General features: G+C 37.3%; 1 protein-coding gene across 4 annotated transcripts; it reads right to left on the bottom strand.

Annotated features, from left to right (window-relative positions):
* Positions 1 to 10,194: 10,194 nt before the first annotated feature.
* LOC109706039 lies at positions 10,195 to 16,658 on the bottom strand. 4 transcript variants are annotated; one of them, XM_020226840.1, is made up of 7 exons: positions 16,457 to 16,658; positions 16,217 to 16,312; positions 14,804 to 14,963; positions 12,785 to 12,883; positions 11,817 to 11,856; positions 11,013 to 11,078; positions 10,195 to 10,561 (listed from the first exon to the last, which is right to left on the bottom strand). In XM_020226840.1, exons 1-7 carry the CDS (start codon positions 16,483 to 16,485, stop codon positions 10,554 to 10,556), a joined length of 498 nt encoding a protein of 165 aa, XP_020082429.1. In that variant the 5' UTR covers positions 16,486 to 16,658; the 3' UTR covers positions 10,195 to 10,553. The 4 variants fall into 4 exon arrangements, 1 of the variants encoding a protein (XP_020082429.1); XR_002215023.1 differs by lacking the exons at positions 11,013 to 11,078; positions 11,817 to 11,856; positions 12,785 to 12,883; positions 14,804 to 14,963; XR_002215021.1 differs by lacking the exons at positions 10,195 to 10,561; positions 11,013 to 11,078; positions 12,785 to 12,883; positions 14,804 to 14,963 and having other exon boundaries at positions 11,655 to 11,856.
* Positions 16,659 to 17,340: the final 682 nt, after the last annotated feature.

The following is a 17,340-nucleotide window of genomic DNA, read 5'->3' as shown; positions in this document are numbered from 1 at the left end:
ACGACTGTATCGTCGTCAGATATCTTCGTTTTAAAGCAGGAGCACTAGTGGCTGCAGATTCGGAAGTGAGGGATGTACGTCAGCTATGGACTCAGATCTCGGACATCCCCGAGGCCGTAACGAGATCAAAACTCTTAACCAAATTGGCGGCAGTTTGGTGGGTTGTCTGGACGGAGCGTAACGACATTTGCTTCCGCGACGTGTCTCTCAATGTCTCCCGGGCTCTCGAACGTGTCGCTGTTTTGATCGAAGCCTGGAGCGAAGCACTTTGATACTCTCCCGTGCTCTGTCCTTTGTTTCCCCTTTGTTTATTTTGTTGATTTTGTTTCCCCTTATTTGTTTGGTCACACGGACCTGGTTTTTTCTCGTTTTCTCGTTTTCTCCTTTTTCTTTGGCTCGGTTCGGAGGCCCTAGCTGCTTCCAATTTGTAAGCTAAATTCATTTTGCTTAATGAATGAAGCAGGTAGCTTGCTACCTTTTTCTCAAAAAAAAAAAAAAAAAAAAAAAAAAAAAAAAAAAAAAAAAATTGAGGCCCAATTGTGACAATTGGAGTACCAGATACTATAGTAAAATCTCATGAGAAATGAGAAACTCTGGTGCAAATTATCACTCCCCAACTCTCCAAAGAGTTAAAAAAAAAAGAAAAAACAAAAAAACAAAAAAAACTATTACTGACTTCTATCTAGTTTAGGGCCACTTCATGAATATCCCCACCATTCCGGTTGATATCAGAATATCAATGAGAAATATGTAAATAAATAGAAGCTCAAAGCTTTGGATCTTCTATAACTGATCTTCCATGAATTGTTAATGTATAGATAAACTCATATAATGGATTGAATATTATGCATGAACCAATTAAAGTATTTATACTAAAATGACAATATATTAAAAATTTATAAGAGCGTAGTTGACTAAAACCTTGACGGTTGGTACACAAGATTTTTAGTTAAAGTCTAATTGCTTTACATTGAGTTCATTCCTAAAAAAAATATACGAAGCGGATAGCTTTTCACTTTTTTTTGTAGAAAAAAAATTAAAAAAATACTATACGAGCAATATTTTAGAGAAGCTTACAGATAATCAAATAAGAAATAGAATTTAGCCAGTAAAGCAATCTGAGACCCACCAGAACCAATATCGTCAAGGGGGTTGCTGATTTCACACAGGGTACTACAGTGAACAAAGCATAGCTCAATGCCACTCTTCATTTTGTTAATTGATCATTTGTACTTGGATTATTCTTATGCCAATATTAGCTAAATGACCCTGACATATGGACCTAGCAAATAAGTGTTTATTAAAAATTAAAAATAAAAATGACATCCTGTACCTGCCGATTGTCTTTCTTTTTCCCAGCATTTATTATGTTGTTGACACAGGCATTTGATGATTGACCAGTAATTGGGACAGAGAATGGAGCTTTAGCTGCCAAATTGAATAATGCCTTCTTGCAACTACTAGAGAAATATATTACTATAAAATTGGGACTCTAATACAAATCTTCATTTTTTTTTTTTTTTTTGAGAAGGAGAAAGACATAAAAATCTTCAAATTAATTATTTTTTCCCATTTTTCTAGAGAATCTTTGTAGTTTGCAGTGTAAATGATAAGGGTCAAATTTCATTCAAGTCACCAAACTTTTACCTCTTAAAAGATTCTAATTTTGATTTCAATTACAATCAGCTACTATCATCAAGCACACTCAGATTTCTCAGAGAAATAACGGAGCTAGATAAATTTTGTTGTCTGTTAGTTATAATTGAAAAAATAATCACTTCTGTATATTGATCACTCTTGTCAGATCCAAAAATAGATCTGAACGAGTTCACCATAAGAACTTTAAAAAGCACATAAATAGTACTCTATAAATTTCTAATTTTTGAATCTATAATAATATCACTATCAAATTTTAAATTAAAAACAATCATTATTACTGACCGTCCCTAGCACAAATGGCAAAAGGTTTGACTGTCGGTACCTGAGGTCCCAAGTTCGAGTTCTAGTTGATTCACATTTCTAGCTAAGTTTACTTCTAAATGAAATAAACGAAACGGATAGTATGTTATCTATCTCTATAAAAAAAAAAAAAAATCATTATTCATGCACTTTTTGAAAGTATTATAGCCCCCTAGATTTGAACAAGTATATATACATTTAATTGTACCGAGGACAAATGGCTCCATAACAATTTACCTGTTAGGCTTTTGGAATTTAGGAACCGAAGCAATTGAAACATCCCTCAAAAATCACAATCCTTCTCCATAATCCTAACCTTTAAGCTCTATGAATAAGGTAATCTAATGACCTTTTTGTTTCTTTAATTCATGATTCTTATTTTTAAACTAACCTCTATTTAGGAGCCATTTGGTTGAATGTAGTTACAACTGTATTTTAGTTATAACTGCATACAAATACAAATTCAATATTTGATTTGACGTATTTAACTCCAATTGATGCAGTAAAAATTATAAGATGCCCACCTTCAGCAATTCAAACTTCGCCTAAATAGACCGCAGTTTCAACTGCAACAATCGGAGAGAGTAATTCTAAAATAAAAAATATATTTACCTTCTTAATTTTTTTTAAATAAAAAATATTTTTCTTTTTACATTAGAAGTAATCTCACTATATGTATATAAACTTTTAAAAATTATTTCTCAACTGCATGCGACCAAACAAATTATTTATAGTTGCAGCGCTTTCTACTACATCCAACCAAACATGACACATATAGTTGCAATTGTTGTATTTCCAACTGTATACATCTCTAACTACATTGTGTTTATAATTACATCTAACTAAACGGCCCAGTAGGGGCAAAACAAAATGATTGGACTATTGCACCAATGGAGAATAATGAGAAAGATCATCAAGTAAAAGATATGAAATGAAATTAAAAATAATAAAATTTTAAAAAGGCTTTATACAAAGAGGAAAACTCAATGGAAATAGATAGGGATTTGGCTAAGGAAATACTTTTATCTGGGTCAATCTGCAGTGGCTTGCGCGACCAAACTCACCAAATTTGAGAAAATTCGGGGCAAGTACACTATGTCCAAATCGAGACGAGAACGTGCTAAAAGAATTAGGTTGTGTTGGAAATTTGAGGGCATTGAAAACTTACAAATTGGATAGCAATTGCTTATTTTACTAGCCTGCTTGGATCTCTTTGGTCTTGATGCTCCTAAATCTCCCACGTATCTCGCCTTCTCCCACGCGTATGTCTCACGTCACGGATCGGATGCGTCGGATACAAATGGGGTGCAAATCGGATGCGATAGATACCAATTGATGAGGACTACCAAAGTCCTCTTCTATATCCATACTCCAAAACCTCGGAAATGCAGGTAAAAATTTCAGAAAAAAAAAAAAAAAGAGAAGAAGAAAGATAGATCATAGATTCTTTTAGATCGAATTAGATCTGATAAGGCACGAGAGAGAAAGGAGACGTATTTATAGAATAACAAAACCCACTAAAATATTCTGAATCTCACATAGAGATTAGAATTAGGATATCCATAATAGATATCTATTTGGAGATACGTTTCTTAGCTAATAAAAAAACATATAATCCATCATTATTCGTAACTTATTAGAATAAATTACAATCCATATCTTATGTGGATCGGGTTAAATTAAGATCCGCAAATGTGGACATACCACATGACAAAAATCTCCCACTTGGCCACATTGGGCAATTCTCTCTCTCTCATTCTTCTCTTCATACAGATAATGGAGTGCGCGACCTGACGAATGAAACACATGTAGAAGTGCTATATTAAGTCATCACCCAACTAACATAGCATATCACTGACTTAATTCGTTTATACTCTAAAACGTTTCGACACACACCGAATCAAACATCACAAAGTCCCTCTCCTGTAATGAAAGGGTTCGACCCCACAATTATTTCTTGTTCTCATGATTATCTTAAGTAACGCAACCGTGAAAACCGCAAATGAGTCACAAGACTTACGTGGTGTGTTATCGAAATATGTTACTCAACACCTCACGTTAATCTGTTGTTTGCCGCGAACGAACCGGCCCCGCCGTAGATTGTTTCTAGGGCGAGTGGTCATTCATGGTAGAGATTAAATTTACTCAAGTTTTATTTTGAAATCAGGATAATAGGTTCATGCCTTCCAACAGACTCAAGAATCTGCTGTTAATTACCCCACACTTTTGGTGTTAAGGAACCCTCGATTAAGAGACTAAATTTAATGTTGATGATAGAAAGAGACCGTAGTATAAAGATGAACTTGAATTGATATAATTTTCAAATACATGACTTAAGCAGGGGCATACCCCCACTGTACATTGATGAAATGCTCAGTTTATGGACTTGGCAGTCATTTAGTCGGTTTGAGCTGAGTCATAGCAGCCGGCTTGATTTGAGTAGCTCAGTTTAGCAACATGGCGGTCGACTTGACTTGAGTAGCTCAGTTAACGACGTGGCGGTCGACTTGATTTGAGTCACTCAGTTTAATGACGTGGCGGTCGGCTTGATTTGATTCGCTCAGTTTTCGGTTTGATTTGAGTCGCTCAGTTTAACGACATGGCAATCGGTTTGAGTTGAGTCGCTCAGTTTAACGACATGGCAGTCGGTTTGAGTTGAAATGCTCAGTTTAGCGACATGACAGTCGGTTTGAGTTTGAGATGCTCAGTTTAGCGACATGGCAGTCGGTTTGAGTTTGAGATGCTCAGTTTAGCGACATGGCGGTCGGTTTGAGTTGTGGTGCTCAGTTTAATGACACGACAGTCGGTTGAATTTTGGTGCTCAGTTTAATGACACGACGGTCGGTTGAATTTTGGTGCTCAGTTTAATGACATGGCGGTCGGTTTCAGTTTAATGACATGGCGGTCGGTTTGAGTTTTGGTGCTCAGTTTAATGACATGACGATCGGTTTGAATTTTGATGCTCAGTTTAATGACATGACGGTCGGTTTGAGTTTCGGTGCTCAGTTTAATGACATGACGGTCGGTTTCACCTTGGTTGTATATTCCAAGGTGGAGATGTGACCAAACCCCAAGTATATGTATTGAGGTAGATCGGATTTGATATTACCCGAAAGTAGAGAATGGCTAATTCCTGAGTGTATGGATCAGGATTAACCGAGTTTAATATGTTTTCACTCTAGTTATATGTGCTAGAGTGAAGATCTAACTAAGCCCTAAGGTATTGCGTTAGGGTTTGTCGGATTTGATTCGTATGAGCTCAAAGTATATGTATTAGAGCTCGATCGGGTATGAATTTCACTCTAGGTATATGTGCTAGAGCAAAAAGCTGACTAGACCCTAAGTATATAGGTTAGGATTAGTCGGATAAACTCTAAGTATATATGTTAGAGTTCAAATAAACTTGATATCATTTGACTGAATTCTAAATATATGATTTAAAATTCTGTCGATTTGGAGATATTTTGGATTGGGTTTAGTTTAACGACTTTACGGTCGTTTGGGTTTGGGTTTAGTTTAGCGACGTTTCGTTCGTTTGAATTTGGGTTTAGTTTAGCGACGTTTCGGTCGTTTGAATTTGGGTTTAGTTTAGCGACATTTCGGTCGTTTGAATTTGGGTTTAGTTTAGCGATGTTCCGGTCGTTTGAATTTGGGTTTAGTTTAGCGACGTTTCGGTCGTTTGAATTTGGGTTTAGTTTAACGACTTTACGGTCGTTTGAATTTGATTGTTTAGTTTAGCGACTTTGCGGTCGTTTGAATTTGGATTTAGTTTAACGACGTTTCGGTCGTTTGCATTTGGGTTTAGTTTAACGACGTTTCGGTCGTTTGAATTTGGGCTTAGTTTAACGACGTTTCGGTCGTTTAAATTTGGGTTTAGTTTAGCGACGTTTCGGTCATCTGAATTTGGATTTAGTTTAGTGACGTTTCGGTCGTTTGAATTTGGATTTAGTTTAGCGACGTTTCGGTCGTTTGAATTTGGGTTTAGTTTAACGACTTTACGGTCGTTTAGATTTGAGAGGCTTTGGATTTCAGGGTTTTATTTGTGGACTTTAGATTTTTGGGATTTTATTTGTGAACTTTGGATTTTGAGATTTTATTTGTGGATTTTGAATTTTGGGATTTATTTGTGGACTTTGGTTTTGGGATTTATTTATGGACTTTGGTTTTGGGTTGGCTTAAACCTCTTGTATTTGATTTGGGATGATCCGTTATGCTTTGGTTCGGGACCCATTAAGACTTGGTTTAAGTTGGGCGACCTTAAGTTTGTTTGGTCGCTTTGGATTTGGTTTGGGATGAATCGTTATGCTTTGGTTCGAGACCCATCAAGACTTGGTTTGGGTTGAACCGTTATGCTTTGGTTCATCAAGACTTGGTTTGAGTTGAATTCTTTGTGGTTGAGTTCGGATCGGATCCACTTTGCTTTAAGTCGGATCCTCTACGGCTTGGTTCAGAGGGGATCCGGTTCGGTTCAGTATGGATCAGATCCACTTTAGTTCAAGTTGAATTCTGTTCGGTTCGGTTCAGACAGGATCTGGTTCGGTTCGGATCCAGTTCGGTTCAGTTTAGATCGGACCCTCTTCGGTTCGAGTTGGATTCTTTACGGTTGGGTTCGGATCGGACCCACTTCGGTTCGAGTCGAATCCTGTACGGCTTTGTTTGGATCGGACCCACTTCAATTCAAGTCCAATCCCTTATAACTTGGTTCAGACGGGATTCGGTTCGGTTCAGTTTGGATCTGATCTACTTCAGTTTAAGTCGAATCCTTTATGATTTGGTTCGGACAGGATCCACTTCGGTTCGAGTCGAATCGGGTCCACTTCGGTTCAAGTTGACTCCTTCCTGGTTCGGTTCGGATTGGATCCTCTTCGGTTCAAGTTGACTCCTTCTTGGTTCGGTTCAAGTCGGATCCTTTCCCGCTCGGTTCGGATCGGATCCACTTAGGTTCGAGTCGGATCCATTTGGTTCGGTTTGGATCGGATCCACTCTGGTTCGAGTCGAACCCTTCCTGGTTCCGTTCAGATCAGATCCATTTCCGTTTAAGTTGAATGCTTTATGGTTTGGTTCAAACCGGCTCCACTTCGGTTCGAGTCGAATGCTTCCTGGTTCGATTCAGATTGGATCCACTTCGGTTCAAATTGGCTCCTTCCTGGTTCGGTTCAAGTAGGATCCACTTCGGATCGAGTTGAATCCTTTATGGTTTGGTTCAGACTGGATCCGGTTCGGTTCAGTTCGGATCGGATCCGCTTCGGTTCAAGTTCAAGTCGAATCCATTATGATTTAGTTCAGACGGGATCCGGTTCGGTTCAGCTCGGATCGGATCCTCATCGGTTTAAGTCGAATCCATTATGATTTGGTTCAGACGGGATCCGGTTCGGTTCAACTTGGATCGAATCCGCTTCGATTTAAGTCAAATCCATTATGATTTGGTTCAGACGAGATCCGGTTCGGTTCAGCTTGGATCGGATCCGCTTCGGTTTAAGTCAAATCCATTATGATTTGGTTCAGACGGGATCCGGTTCGGTTCAGCTTGGATCGGATCCACTTTGGTTTAAGTCAAATCCCTTGTGGTTTGATTCAGATCGGACGCATTTTAGTTCGGGTTGGATCCTTCATGGTTTTGTTCAAGTCAAACTAGCTTGTAGTTTGATTTGCTTCGATTAATGTCTTTAATGGTTCAATTAGACTCATTGATTAGACTTGATCGGCTTATCATCCGATTTGATTTGTCATTATGGTTTGGTTGACTCGGGTCAAGCCTATCACGAAGGCAGCGATCCAGTTTAATTAGCCGGACTCGGGTCAAGCCTATTACGAAGACAGCAACCTGGTTTAATGAACCGAACTCAGGTCAAGCCTATCACGAAGACGGCGACCCGGTTTAATTAATCGGACTCGGATCAAGCCTATCACGAAGACGGCGACCCGATTTAATTAACCGAACTCAGGTCAAGCCTATCACGAAGACGGCGACCCGATTTATTTGAACCGAACTCAAGTCAAGCCTATCACGAAAATGGTGACCCGGTTTATTTAGCCGAACTCGGGTCAAACCTATCACGAAGACGGTGATCCGGTTTAATTGAATCGAACTCAGGTCAAGCCTATCACGAGGACGGCGATCCGGTTTAATTAGCTGAATTCGGGTCAAGTCTATCACGAAGACGGCGACCCGGTTTAATTAACCGAACCCGGGCCTATCACGAAGACGGCGACCCGATTTAATTAACCGAACTCGGGTCAAGCCTATCACGAAAACGGCGACCCGGTTTAATTAGCCGAATTCGGGTCAACCCTATCACGAAGACGGCGACCCGGTTTAATTAACCGAACTCGGGTCAAGCCTATCACGAAGACGGCGACCCGATTTAATGAACCGAACCCGGATCAAGCCTATCACGAGACGGCGACCCGGTTTAATTAACCGAACTCAGGTCGAGCCTATCACGAAGACGGCGACCCGGTTTAATTAACCGACCCGGTTTATGTCAAATTGGATCTAGCCTATCACGAAGACGGCGATCTAAGATAAATATTTATTTTATTATTTTTTATATTGTTTTATTATCATTATTTTTTTTGAGATATGAGCGTGTCGAGCCTATCACGAAGACGGCCGCACAATGAAATCGGTTGGAGGTTCGTCTTCACGTCATTTGCATGCTCATGTAGATCTTTCGTCGGTGTTGGGGAGACGGGCGTTTAGTGAATACGCGCGCACAATATAGTAATGATCCAATGCCGGATTTGATCAGGTCAACTTATCACGAAGACGATCGTATTGATCAAACTGACAAAGAAATCGCTACTATACATTTGCACGTATACACCAATCCGCCGTCGTCGGAGAAGAAGAAGAAAAAAAAGGCCATGAGGGCGATCACCCATGTTAGTGGATTGATCTGAGCCTGATGACTTATCGAAACATGTGCCTATTAGTATCAATTACACAATCACATTAAAAGAAGAAAATTATATTTTTATTAAGAAAACGTAAGATACAAAATAATATTCATGCATCAAAACCTGCGAAGATTAAAACTCCTAATTAAGTCGAGAACATATACCTGACTATCGGCTTGGTCAATGGATCAGCCACCATCCTAGCAGTGGAGATATATCTAAGGGTGCGTTTGGTTCGCGCTATCTTTTAAAAATTTTTAGTAATCCAATGGGAATAAAAAAATATGACGGTGTTTGGTTAAGCGCACTAAGTAATCTAGTTGGTAATATTAGATTCACTTGGGAATAAGATTCACTCCAAAGTATTAATCTCATTCCCTTGAGGAATGGTGGGTATCCTCATATTAATGGATTGGGATAATCATAATATGTCTAATCTCTTTCTTTCTTTTTACCCGCCGGCTAATTGATATTATTTTTCTTTACACTCTAACCTTATATCTCTCTCTAAACTTATTTTTCTCTCTAAAATTCAACTTTTTTTTCTCTCTCTAAACTAAGCTTTCTCTCTCTCTCTTTTTCTAAAATTTCAACTCTCTCACTCCCTCTAATTTCGACTATATTTTTCTTTCTATTTTTTTAATTATGCTCTCTCTCTCTAACTTATACTCTCTCTTTCTTTTTTCTAAAAAGATGTTGAAACTTTTGATAACATTATCTAAAATTAAATTAATTAATTAATTAATTAATTGTATATTTTTTATAATATTAAATAACATGGCTAATTAATATTACCGTGCGAACCAAACACAGGAATTCCATATTCTTAGTAATAGGATGAATAGGAATAAGATTCTCGGATATCTTTTATTCCTAGTAATCTTTCATAATGCGAACCAAACGCACCCTAAGAGTGATTTCGCCTAACCAAATCATCTCTAGAATATAGAAAAACGGATATCTATATGCTTGATTCTGTCATGAATACTTGAATATAGTGCCTCTGTCAGATTGCTTGTTTTACTAGCCTGCTTGGATAGTCCTGATCTCGATACTTCTAAATTTCCCACATATCTCGCCTTCTCCCACGCCTACACCTCGCGTCACTAATCGGATGCGTCGGACACGAATGGGGTGCAAATCGAATACGACGGACGCCAATCGAAAATGACTACCAGAATATTTTTCTATGTCCACACTCCAAAACCCGAGAAAAATCTCAAAAAAAAAATAAAAGAGAGAAGGAGGAAGAAGATAAATCATAAATTCTTTTAAATCGAATTAGATATGATAAAGCACAACAGAGAAATAAAACATATTTATAAAATAACGGAACTCCTTAAAATATTCTGAATCTAACATAGAGATTACAATTAAGATATCCATAATAAATATCTACGAAGAGATACATTTTTTAACTAATAAGAAACGTATAATTCATTCTAATTCTTAACTTATTAGAATAAATCGTAGTACATATTTTATATGGATCGAATTAAATTGAAAACCACCAATATGAACGCATCATGTAGCGACAGGTTGAACCTAAACTTGTTACCGTCGAACCACGAAGACAAAAGTGCCAATATCAAAGGACATAACAGCATCATGCATGCTGCCGTACATTAGTGGCTATCTAAACAGAGAAGCGTCGCCTCCACAGAAGGTATCCACCCTCCATCATCCATCTCCTTTCAATACTCTGGACAAGTTAAGAAAATATTTTTTTTACGTAGAAAATAATTAGAATGTCTCAAAAAATCTATTTTATATTTTAGAAGGCCTAAAAAAAATTCAATGCGCTTTTAATCTTTTCATTACCAATACTATAAACTTGCAATGACGAACATTCAGGCTTTTTTGTGTTCTCTTTTTTTTTTTAACAGAGAAAAATAATACACTATCCAGTACGTTTATTTTTTATAAAAATAAACTTTGTTTGAAATATAAAATAACTAGATTTCGAACTTAGAATCTCGATTATCAACCATCAAGTCCTGTGCCACTTGCACCAGAAGTGGTCAGTTCTTTTGTCTTTTGTGATTTTCAACTACCACAAAATACAAAAGTGAATATTTTAAGCCCTCAAAATTATAAAATAAGGTGCTTTTAATTACCACAGGCCTAAAAATTTTCAAATTCAGGGTGAAAACCTCGAGCGGTCCATGGCTGACGTGGTGGACGAGGTCCCGAGTGTAATCTCTTCAAAGAGGGTCTCTCTGCAACAGAATAAAATTTCAGTGGAGAGCTCCCAACGACATCTTATTGGAGAACTATCTCGTTGTCCTCGGAGAGGAGCTCTATTTGTAGGGAAAAATTTTCCGTGGGGAGCTCTCCGTACTCCGTTAAGGAGATCCAATTCTTTGTCACATATTATTTTAGATTAATTTCATACAGATCTCTACAAACATAATGAATTACAGATATATATCTACAAAATTCAACTTTTATATGTTATTCCTGCAAAAATCCTGATATTTTCAAATATATCCCTACCATTAAGATCCGTTAAAAAAAATTAGTTAACCATAGATAAAATACTTAAACTTAATTAGTTAATAAGATAAATTAACTTGTTTACACTTTTTTAATTAAAAGTTAGAGGCTTTTAGAAGAACATATTTGTGATACCAAAAAATTTATTTCACTTATAAAATAAGCAATGTTTTAGTAATAACAAATTAGAAAAGAATATTTAAAAATATTAAAACTTTTATTAAAACAACATATGAAAATCAAATTTTATATAAATATATTTATTTATAATTTATTATATTTGTAGAAATCTATATAAAATTAATCCAAAATAATATGTGCCGAAAAATTAGATCTCCTTAAGGGAGAACTGAGCTCCCCACGAAATTTTTCCCTACAGATAAGAGCCCCTCTCCGAGGACAACGGGATTCCCTCGAGCTTCTTCCCCACCTCCCGCTGAGGCCCACAACACACCACCTACCGTCCCAATCTTTCTTTCCCCATCTCGCCTTGTCGTTTGCCTACTCGAATGCAGGGAAAGAGAGAGAAAAGGGTCAGTTCCACTCACCAGCCGGTGCTCACATGGAGATTACTTCCTCCTATCCAAACCCCACCCCACCCCACCCCACGCCCCACAAAAACAAAAAAAAAATAAAAGAAAAAGAAAAGAAAAGCAGAGACATGCCAGATTTTGGCCCCTTCAGTTTTGCTGTACGGTACAATACTGATGACGGAATTTTTTTTTTGAAAATTAAACGTCTACTATTCCAAAATCTATGAACACATTTTAGTGGAAGTATTAACTTGAGCTTCTGCTTTTGAATTTCAAACTTCATTTCATTTCCGCTGCAGCAAAAATAAATTTTGAGATGCTGCAAGTAAAACGGGAGCCAAACAAGCAGTCACACAAGGAAAAAAAAAAAAAAAAAAAAAAAAAAAAGCAAGGCAAAAGATTTGAAAGCGACTGGGGGCTATTGGCTATTGAGTCTCGAGACCCCCCCAACAAGAAGCCAGGTGGTCCATTTACTAGTACTACTCACCCCCATACATGGGCCGGGATGGGGCCCACAGGAAAAAGGAGGAAGTAAAGTTTAAATAGAAGAGGTCGGCCGTGGGGGCCCACGGGAGAATGAAAGAGGGGGGAGGTAACAGTGATTGAGGTCGGGCCCACGGAGGAAGGGCGGAGGGGTCGGGGGAGAGCAACAGAACCGGAACCTCGTGGCTGGCACTTCCGCGAGCTGTGGACTTTGAATTTGGCCGCGCATCTTTCTCGGTGGTGGCCCACCGAGAAAACCGCAAACAGAGCGCGGGAGGAGCTGTCACACGGAGTATATAGCTAGAAAACAAAAACTGAGGTAGGGCCCGCGATGAGGGGAGGAGGGGGCGCCAACCACCCCGAGGTTGAAAACAGGAGGCTCACAAGTCACAAAGAGTGGGGAAAGAGGATACACATAGAGAAGCTGGCATGGGGATAACGACGAGGAATGGAGCGGCTGTGGTAGCGGCCCTCCTCGAGCCCACGGCGCTGGGGAGAGAGTAACTGATCTCCTAGAGGCGCCGTTTCGCCAAGTTATTTAAAATGAGAGAAAAAAAAATAAAGTTAACAGACAGATCAGGGAAAGAAACTCTAAATTGCAACAGTCGTGTATGAGCGATGTAGCATTTTCAACCAATCAAATTGTATTCTTACAGTTCACCCATTTCATCCTGATTTTTTTAAAAATATTTTTATCATATTTTTCTCCAAAAAAAATAATTATTATAGATAATATAGTATAGCTACTACGCTTCCAACTGAAAAGGGTAAGAATTGGTGTTAGTACCTGGTAGAGTATTAGATTAGCAAACAAGGTGTTCTTTATATAGCAATGGTACCACATCATTTATGTCTAAAAGTCAGTTAATTTTTTTTTTAAGTACAATAAAATTTGTAAACTAAAAATAAGATGACATCAGTGATTTCTAAAGGACAGTTTAATTTGTCGGAGACAGAGTACAAGATCAAAGATATTAATTTTATTTTAAATAGTATAAAATAGAAATTTCACACAATTTGAATATTTTTATATCATTAAACTTGCAAACGGCTCACCACGACTATTAAAATTATTGATTTTAAACTCCTTTAATTACTAGATAAATAATATCGAAAAATTACAAAAATTCATTTTCTAGATACTTTAAATATTTTTCATGATTTTATGTTGCGGGCCGAAAGTTACGGTGGCTTTGCCCAGTTGTAGGAGCTTTGCCCAGTAAATTCACTCAATCCGTAAAAGAAGCATTTTCTCATGCTTTGAGAAACTTACTGATAAAGAATCAAGCTGTTATGAAGTCAGTACATAAGCCGCTACATGTCTTCTTCTAAAATCAGAAATCCTCCACTCTGTCCACTTTTGTCTAAGATTGGTAATCACACATCAATGCATCATACTATATGCACCCAAGTGTATGCTTGCTTGTACGCAAACTTTTGCTCACCAGAATATCAAATCAATTCTAAGCTTCGGTAGAATTGTCGAGGTAAGCTCAAAAACAACTGAGATACAAACCAGTGTTGTTGCAAACCAATGTTGGCTGGACAACTGTGCTTTGGGAAGACTACCATTTTAGCATGCCGTATCTGGTGTGCAGTTTATAGCCAATTCCAAGTAGACAAACAAATGTTTTTTTTTTTTTGGGAAATAAATAGCATGCTACCCGCTTCGTTTATTTCATTTAGAAATAAACTTAGCTGAAAATATGAATGAATTAGGATTCGAACTTGGGCCTCGGCTACCAACCACCAAGCCCTTTGCCACTTGCTCTAGGGACGATCGGTAAGTGGACAAACAAATGTTGTTATGATGGGCTGGGCTATGCATTAGAACTGCGGATTGACAGCCACAGAATGCTATGCTGGACTCCAACAGCTAGACTAACTTGGTCCAGCCATCCAGGTACTTATTTATGGTCCGGTCCTGCTTGTTAAGACTTAAAACTAATTTGAACTATTTCTTACTTGATCAATGTTAGATTTTATTGGGTTTTTGATGATTTAAAATTCATTAGACCTCTTAGGCAGCCCAATACTTGATGGGCCTTGTTTAGGAGCCCAACTAAAATTTTCATATGTATTATTTAGTCCCACATTAAAAACTAAGTGTACTGTTGTAATTATATATTGCTTGGAAGAAAATAAGAGTTATGCTCTCAACTAAATGCACGCACGCACGCACGGCACGAGCACGAACTGGGCGGGCGGCGGCACACGCAGTCCATGCACCCGATTTATTTTATTTTTATTTTTTTCGGTTTTATCTTTATTTTTATCCTAATCCATAATCCCGTATAATCTTGGACTTATCTTGTTCTATACGGAATTAACGTGTTGAAGCAAGATTCTTGCCTTGGTTATATATATTGGACGAGGTTGCATGAGTTCAATATGAACCCAAGCATACCTAAGAGGAAACCCCTATCATTTACCTTGCCTTTTCCTGCTTTCTCGTCATTGATCTTTTGCGCCAATTTACGCCGAGCTTTCTCATATTTTCGCTGGATCTGAAGCTTGTTAGGTTCATCTTGCACCACCTTGAAATCGTGCCGATGGAGTGAAACGTGATCGTTGTATCGCTGGAAGAAATTGCTGAAAAGCCTCGTACGTAGAGGAGCAATTTCACTTCTATAACAGTACTCTGCACGCCTCAATCCACAGACATTTTCTAATCCTTTTTTTTACAGTATTCGTTATTTAATTTCTTTCTCGGAATTTTTCTAAAACTGATATTAAACTTTCGAATTGTTATTAAAAAATATTTTAATAAAAGATAAGAAATATTTTCCAACAATCAATCTCTAAGTAAAATATGATATCAAAGTCAATCCTAAGTTCCTTCTTTCCAAAAGGTCCTAAGCTTGATTGTTGATTCTACCATCCACCATTTTATGGCTAACATTATTGTCTATTATTTCGTTGTTTCTTCCGTTGCCGCTTCCTAAGGCACAAAACATGGTTCACTTAATACCTACTTTACAACATGCACATGAGCGAGAATGTTAAGACTAAACTCTTTGACTGTTTTTATCAGACTGATATTTTGGGTAATCCAAAAGCATAAAATCACCCATCTTTAGGGGTCGAATTGGGGCCCGGCCTAAACAAGGCCTGGCCCAATAGGCCATGTTTGGGCCGGACTTTAGGTATTAAAAATGTAACTTTGGGTTCGGGCCGGACTTAAAAATTTAGGCCCGAAAAAATTTTGGGCCTATTTGGGCATGTCCAAGCTAGACCCGAGCCCGAGCCAAAAACCCGATATATTAATTATCAAAATAAAATATTTAATTATATACATATTACTTATCTATTAAAAGAAATAAATAATATAGTATATCATATATAGTATATATTGTTATTAATGATATGTACTTATATATATATATGAGGATATATTATATATTACAAAATATTTAGTTCTATATTAGGATATATTTGATGTTAGATATTAATTTTTTTGATGTGATCAAACTAAAACTAAGTATTTTATTTTAATTTTATACAAATAAAAGTATTTATGTATTATATGATAAATGAATAAAATAGGCCTCCACAAAGCCCGATGGGTATTGGGCATTGGGCTTGGGCTTGGGCCGGACCTTAATTTTTTAAAAACATTGGATAAAAGCCCGACCCGAAGCCCAACATTTTTATTTGGGCTGGGCTTGGGCATAGTATAACCCGACCCAAACCTGGCCCAGTTCCACCCCTACCCATCTTAGAGTTTCTGGCGGTCAAAAAACAATTTCGAACTAAATTTGCACTCTTCCTCGATGTGATATATAAAGTGACAAAAAAGTACATATAATTAGAAAGAGTGATTAAAAAGCCTGATAGCTTCGTACCTTAGATTGATATGGCGGTCAAAGAAACCAAGATTATCATCAGAACGACAGGAAATTATACAGGGCACACTGAGTCCATACAAAAACAACGGCAACCTAACATGAAACAAGAAAATATGTTAGAACCAGATCAGCTGATATCGAATGAGGATCAACAAAAATGCAGCCTATTGGTTCTCAGAAAATACAAGTAGAAAACAATGTGTTTATATTCCATATGAACATTGTGACAGTGCAGACCTGTTAATACATAGTGAGAATGTAGGCATCAATCATCTGATTACTCCCAAGCCAAGACAACTTTATATCACCATCTCCTTGGCCGTTAGTTATGCATTTAGCTACAGGGCATGCAAAGGCTTTCCGGATTTCCACAGTTGCAGCTTCTAATCATCCAATATCATGGAAACGTCTGGATCATCCTAAGCTTCTCAAGGATTATCTTTTCCTGCTTGACATCTATGGCATGTCAAGGCATACTAAAGTTGGCAGGAGGAAAAAAGATTTTTCACCTTTTTTTTTTTTAATGTAGGCAGAAAAAAGATTGTAAAATAAAAGAATTTAAAGACTATCAGTTGTTACCAGAAGTGACAACTAAAGTTGCAGTAACATATTTTTATAGGAGCCTTAAAATAAAAGAGTTATATATATCTATAGAGCTAGACTGGTATACTATCGGTAGCACGGAGGCCTCCGTGCTACCAAGTTGTTTTCAATGATGCCGCTTCCAAATCAACGATCGGCTCCGTTAGACTTGATCTACACTATTGAAAGTATTTGGAAACTAAATTTTATAATTTTTCGGTATCATTTACCTATCAAACGAGTAGTCTAAAAATGAACAGCTAAAAATAAAAATTTCATAAAAAATGATGATATAAGACTTGAATTTAAGATCAGGGGTACTGATTTTACTCTAAATAGTAAAAAAAAATTTCCTATAAAAATTTCATCTGATTTGAATTGTTTTACACCGTTAAATTTACAAATGCATCACATCTACCATTAAAATTATCAATTTTGAGACCTTTTGATCACTAGCCAAATGATGTCGAAAAATTATAAAATTTAGTTTCCAAATATTTTTAATAGTATAGATCAAGCCTAACGGAGCCGATCGTTAA

The sequence above is a fragment of the Ananas comosus genome, unplaced genomic scaffold (assembly GCF_001540865.1).
Source record: "Ananas comosus cultivar F153 unplaced genomic scaffold, ASM154086v1, whole genome shotgun sequence".
Lineage (NCBI taxonomy): Eukaryota > Viridiplantae > Streptophyta > Magnoliopsida > Poales > Bromeliaceae > Ananas > Ananas comosus.
This window is presented reverse-complemented; position numbering and strand designations above follow the sequence as displayed.